Source organism: Nicotiana attenuata, unplaced genomic scaffold, assembly GCF_001879085.1.
Source record: "Nicotiana attenuata strain UT unplaced genomic scaffold, NIATTr2, whole genome shotgun sequence".
NCBI classification, from domain to species: Eukaryota; Viridiplantae; Streptophyta; class Magnoliopsida; order Solanales; family Solanaceae; genus Nicotiana; species Nicotiana attenuata.
Window position 1 is genome coordinate 211,416 of NW_017670316.1, and position 6,560 is coordinate 217,975.

The 6,560-nt window shown below is 41.8% G+C and overlaps 1 protein-coding gene across 1 annotated transcript; it reads left to right on the plus strand.

The window, feature by feature from the left end:
- Window positions 1-4,246: 4,246 nt before the first annotated feature.
- LOC109237724 lies at window positions 4,247-6,138 on the plus strand. The gene is made up of 4 exons (XM_019404078.1): window positions 4,247-4,423; window positions 4,676-5,110; window positions 5,228-5,516; window positions 5,633-6,138. Exons 1-4 carry the CDS (start codon window positions 4,247-4,249, stop codon window positions 6,136-6,138), a joined length of 1,407 nt encoding a protein of 468 aa, XP_019259623.1.
- The last annotated feature ends 422 nt before the right edge of the window (window positions 6,139-6,560 follow it).

The following is a 6,560-nucleotide window of genomic DNA, read 5'->3' on the forward strand; positions in this document are numbered from 1 at the left end:
GCAGGATTCCTGCCATATCTAGGTGGGACCAGACAAAACATTCGATATTGTTACTATGAAATTGAATGAACCATGTTGTGAGTTCGGGGGTCAACCCCGTTCCCAAGTATACCTTGCGATCTGGGAGGTGCTCGATTTAAATTGTATGCTCCAGCTCTTCGACTATCGATTTAGTCGCATACGATTCTTCAGGTGCGACGAAGGTTCGGGGATCGAAGAAATCTTCCTCGCCGTCCTTAGGGGCCTGTGTGTTTCTATCCTCGTCCGAGATCAGGCATGTGGGGATCGGCGCCTCGTGGTGGACTGCGAATATTTCTTTCGCTGCCCGGTGTTCTCCATGTATGGTCGTGATGTCGTCCCTCGTGGGAATCTTTATCACCTGATGCAAGGTTGAGGATACTGCCCTCATGCTGTGTATCCAAGGCCTGCCGAGTAACGCATTGTGCCTCATGTCGCCGTCGATGACTTGGAACTCAGTGTTCTGAATCACGCCGGACGTGTCAATCAGGAGGGTGTCTCTCATTTCGTTACTTCGCTGGTCATATTGAAGCCGTGGAGGATTCGAGCGACGGGAACAACTCGATTGAGCAGCCCCAGCTTTTCTACTACCTCTAACCTAATTATGTTGGCCGAGCTGCCCGGATCCACTAGCACGCGCTTTATCCTAGTTTTGTTTAAAAGAAGTGAGATCACCAGCGCGTTGTTGTGCGGTTCTATCATGGCCTCGAGGTCCTCCTTGCTGACAATGAGGGTTTCTTCAGGCGCGTGGTTTCGGGTCGGTCTCTATTCTGTAGTGGACGTTCTTATTAGTTTTAACACGGGTCCTTGGGAAATGTCGGTTCCTCCAATAATCATGTGGATGCCATGTTGGAGAGCCCCCCCTTCCACTCGGGTTGAGTTCGGTGGTGTGCCGACATCTGGAGTAGTCGCGTCCTCCTTTCTGCTATTTTCGAGGTTTTGGTTCTCGACTCTATTTACTAAGACAGACATTTTGATCTGAAATCAAAAGATCTTGGAAAAGAAAAAGCGTGAAAGATAACCTTCGTTGCACAACGAAACCAGCAAGAAAATAATCACTATTATTTTTAGCCCCACGGTGGGCGCCAAACTGTTTACCATGAAAATGGTAATAACAATTAAATTTGTTAGTGGGACTCTAAAAATACGTGATCAATTTTAATGCTAGTTGTTAGAGTATTTGATGCTAGGTGTACGTAGATGAGAGATGAAATGCGAGCTAAAATAGAGTTATAATGGAACCGAGAGTTTAGTTACTCTGGCCTTGAACTGACCGATAGGGGGCCTCAAGGTCGATACCTGGGCTCGAGCTCGAGCTATGGGGGTAACCAGAAAGGGAATAACAGTTGGGATATAATTAAAGAAGCCTCTTTAATATCAATATCAAGCAATAAATGAAGAACAAGTATGAAAGCAATAAATGGAAGGTAGTCTCGAGCATGTGAATTAGAGAGAAAAGAGAGAGCAAGAGAATTGTTATTGATTGTTATAGTACAACGTGCATTAATTGTAAAAGCATAGAGATGGGACGGCTAGACGCGATGCATCGATACAGGCTCTGGGTAGGCCAGCTCCGTCAGACTTAGACGTGTGCCTTGCAGATTCACCATTTTTCTCTAGCCTCGATCTTCGTCTTCTTTGAGTCGGGCCTAGACGAGCCCCGAGGGACGGAACTCGGTCGTAACTCCGCGTCCTCAGGGTCTCGAGATATTCTTCTAAGGTGACTTGATAGCAAGAAATTAGGCCCTCTGATTTTGCCGCATACATTTTCCATTAATGAAATGAGGCAATTATTGACACTGAAATTCTCCAAATCAATGTGTCACTATGCCTACCTTGGGCACATCGAGGCTCCCAAATTAGGACGCGAATTTACATTCCTGCAATATGTGTTTAAATACTGCAAAAATTTTCAGAATACTTACCGACTTGTTTACTTTTTGTTTTTCTTTATTTTTGTTACTCCCATCCCATATGGTTGGTTCGCACATACTGGCATCATCAGCATATCACACAAGATCTAGAAGCCCTTGATGTGCTGGAGAATTCCGGCACATTTAATACAAATTTCTTAGATTTTAGCTTGTTTTAAATGCAATTATCTTGTATACTTATGTAATTTTAATGTTTTTGCAGTGTATTAGGTTTAAGGACTCAAGAGCATGAAAATGAAATAACAAGCCAGAAAAAGACAAGAAAAGAGCAAAATGCATCGCAAATGTGGAAATGCAGACCGCAAATCCAACATGCAAGTCGCATAATGCACAAGGAGATCGCAAACCACAACAGTTAGATGGCCAAAGCCCAGTGCAAGAAATGCGGTCCAATCTGCGACCGCGTAACGTGTTTGCAATGCGACATGAAGGATACTGAAGGTAGAAAATGCGACGCGAAATACGGTCGCATATCTGCAATGCGGACCGCAAAACGTGAATGTGATGAAGGCCTGGGAACTAGGGTTTGAAAATGCGATGGACATGTCAAGAATGCGAACCGCATGTCTGTTATGCAACAGATATGCGGTCGCATATTTAACCGAAAAGGGTATTTTTGTCTGATTTTTATCTCCAATTTTGACCCACTATAAATAGATTTATTGGGGTTGTGGGGGAATCTTGTCTGATTTTGGGGCTACAATAGAAAGCCTTAATATTCCTCTCTCTTGGAAGCTTTTGAAGGAAGAATCTTGCACTTTGTAAGCTTTATGGTATTAAATATTCTCATCCTTCTGTATTTTAGTATGTGTAGCTAACATTAAATACTAAGGTTGGGACCCTAAATGGGTGTTATGTTAATGGGTCTTTACCGTTGAATATATATATATATATATATTATATATATAATATATATATATATAATGGGTTTGGTTGATAATTTATTTAGAGACTTCATTTTATTGTTGGTGGTTGCAAACATTAACAAGTGCCATTAAGTTCTTACTTTGCTTAGGAAAGTGGATTAGAATTTGGTAGAAGTAAATATCAAAGACTCAAGGATTTAAACCTTGTTTAATAGAATCGCTTAGGAATAAGTGGATTTTGTTTGACATATATTGATTGTTCTTAATTGCAACTCTTTATATTTGGAAAAATCATAAAGAGGAAATACTACCCAACTATTGGAAAATATTGGGTAGTCATTTAGAAAGCATTTGCATATCAATAGAACCTTCCATTAGAAATATATCATATTAACACCGATAGCATTACACTTCATTGAAGGGGACACAACCTTGGTTTCTTTAATCAAATTAATTACATTCTCAATATCACAATTGGTTATTTCTTCAAATCACAATCATACCATACTCTTGTTACAATTAACCGGATAGAATCACGACTTAAGTCAAGTGACACACTAATTGAGTAACCTTTTCACACCTATTCCCTGTGGGATTCGATACCAACCTTGTTGGGTTATTATATTTGACACCGACCGCCTTACACCATTTCATTAAAGTGTAATTTGAGCGTATCAAATTTTGGCACAGTTACCGGGGAATACGGTTTTGAAATTACAAATTATTGTGTGCTTTACTTTACGTCTTATTCTATTCCATCACACTTTGCTTGTTTTGCTTGGTGTTGATCGGAAACATGGCTCAATATAAAGAACAAATGGAGGCGGAAATGGAAGAAAATCGTTTTGCGGACATAGAGAAGTACATTGAGGATACAAATGCTATTGTACCTCCTGTCGTTGGCGCCGCAACTTTCAAGGTGGAACATGGTTTAATCCTTATACTCAAAGCGGAGGGCTTTTTCAGGAATTCTACTGATGATGATCCGACACAACATCTTAGAAACTTCTTGGGTGTGTGCGCGATGCACAAGCAAAATAGTGTCACTGCTGATGCCCTAAGGTTGAGGTGCTTCAAGTACTCACTAGCTGGGGACGCAAGGAAATGGCTTCAAAATCTGCCACCAAACTCCATTCATTCTTGGCCCGAACTTGTCTGGGCGTTCTTAGCTAAATGGTTCCCGCAAAGTAAGAAATCTGAGCTCCGGGATAAAATCTTCTTTTTCAAGAAAGTACCGGGAGAACATCTACATGAGGAAGGGATCGGTTCAAATTATATTTGGCGAGGTATCCCAATCATGGTTTTCCAAATTCCATCTTGTTGGAAAAATTCTACATGGGTATAGATAAACCAATCTAAGCCAAGAATGCCGCTGACGGATCTTTTATGGACAAAACATTCACAAGGGTCACACAGATCCTTGAAAAAATGGCACAACATAATCAAGCTTGGCAGTCCGAAGACAGGACAAGTGGAATTGCATATGGTTCTCCCTCCTTGACCAACCTAATTAAGGAGAATCAAGAGAGAGATCAAGTAATCGTAGGACTTGCCTCAAATGTCAATGTGTTGACAAAAATGTTCGCGGAAAGTCAAACAAAAAAGGTGAATATGGTGGAGGATGTGCAACCTATATCAAATGAAGATTTAGAGGGAGCAAACTACATCAACAACTCTATAGGCGGGTATCAAAGACAACAATACCAAGGTCAAGGAAAACAAAATCAATGGAGGCCAAACCCGCAAGGGCAAGGCAACCAACAATGGCGAAATGACCAAGGTAGCTCAAATCAAGGAAATTGGAATAACAACAACAACTTCTCAAATCGGAGTTCAAATCCATATGTTCCTCCAAAGGGTCAATGTTCAAATAAAGGTTCCTCAAGTGATTCCAAGTTGGAATGCATGCTTGAACGGGTATTGCAAAATCAAGAGAAGTCCGACACTTCTATGAGGAACATGACCGAGCTTGTTGTCTCTCATACCGAATCCATTCAAAAATTGGATATGCAAATGAGAGACCTCTCTAGGGAACAAAATCCAAAGCAAAAGGGAACACTCCCTAGTGACACAATTGTGAACCCAAGGGGTAGTGGGAGTGGCCCAAGTTATCATATCATGGCAATTACTACTCGGAGTGGGAAGTTACTACAAGGAGAGAGTGAACAAGTGGTTGAAGTAGAAGAGTCCGAACAAGGGGTTGAGGTTGAAGAGCCAAGTGTTGTCGAAGTTGAAAAGATTCCGGAAGAGTTGCAAGTGCAAAAAGAGAACCGGGAAGAGGTAAAGGAAAAGGTAAAAGAGACACCAAAAAATCTTCCACCTATTCCTAGACCTCCTCCTCCCTTCCCTCAAAGACTTGCTAGGAAGGTTGATGATAGCAAACTCGAAAAGTTCTATGACATTCTCAAGCAATTATCGGTGAATATTCCATTTGTAGAAGCATTTCAAGAGATGCCGCGATTTGCTAAATATTTGAAAGATTTGATCACAATGAAGAGAACCACCAAGAATGAAGTGGTGAACGTGACTCACCAGGTTAGTTCCATCATTGCAACATCCACCGTACAAAAGAAAGAATATCCGGGAGCTTTCACCATTCCACGTACTATTGGGGCACGTTATTTTGCAAGAGCCCTTTGTGATAATGGGGCTAACATCAACTTAATGCCTCTTGCCATCTATAAGGAAGTGGGGTTAGGTATGCCAAGACCCACAAGTATGATATTTCAAATGGCCGATCGTTCCATAAAAAAACTGGTGGGATCGTTTATTTACCCGCTGATTTCGTAATCCTTGATTGTGCGGTTGACAAAGAGATCCCTATCATTTTGGGGAGACAATTCCTTGCCACGAGAAGAGCACTAATGGATTCGGAACTGAATGATATAAAATTCCGTGTGAATGATGAAGAGTTTACAATCCAAGCAAGCAACGGTATGAAACTACCTCATGAGTATGAAAGCATCTGGGTGATCGATGTTGTTGATAAATTAGGGGATGCGGTTGAAATGAAAATGGAAGAAAAATGCCTCGACGAGGCATTGGCGGCTATTTTGGTGAACTTTGATGGTGAAGATATGGAAGGGTATATGGAATCGGTAAATGCATTGGAGGGGCTTGGGACTTACATGTATGCTCCGGCGAAGCTCTCTCTCGACTTGGAGAATAAAGTCAGTCCTCCCGCAAAGCCTTCTATTATCGAGCCACCGCAACTGGAGCTCAAACCACTTCCACCACACTTGAGGTATAAGTTTCTTGGCTCAAATAATGCTTTACCCGTAATTGTTTCTTCTTTGTTGAATGATGTGAAGGTAGAATAATTGTTGGATGTCCTGAAGAAACATAGGCAAGATATTGGATGGACAATTGCAGTCATCCAGGGGATCNNCCCCCCCCCCGGGGATTTTGCAAACAAAAAATCCAATTGGAGAATGATACTAAACCAAGTGTGGAACACCAACGACGGTTGAACCTGTCCATGCAAGAGGTGGTAAAGAAAGAAATCATCATGTGGTTAGATGCCGGGGTAGTCTACCCCATTGCCGATAGTTCTTGGGTGAGCCCGGTGCAATGTGTGGCCAAAAAGGGAGGCATGACCTTAATTGAAAATGATAAAAATGAGCTCATCCCAACAAGAACAGTGACCGGTTGGAGGGTGTGTATGGATTATCGGAAGCTCAACTGTGCCACATGTAAGGACCATTTCCCTATTGCTTACTTGATTGATATTCCGTCTACAACC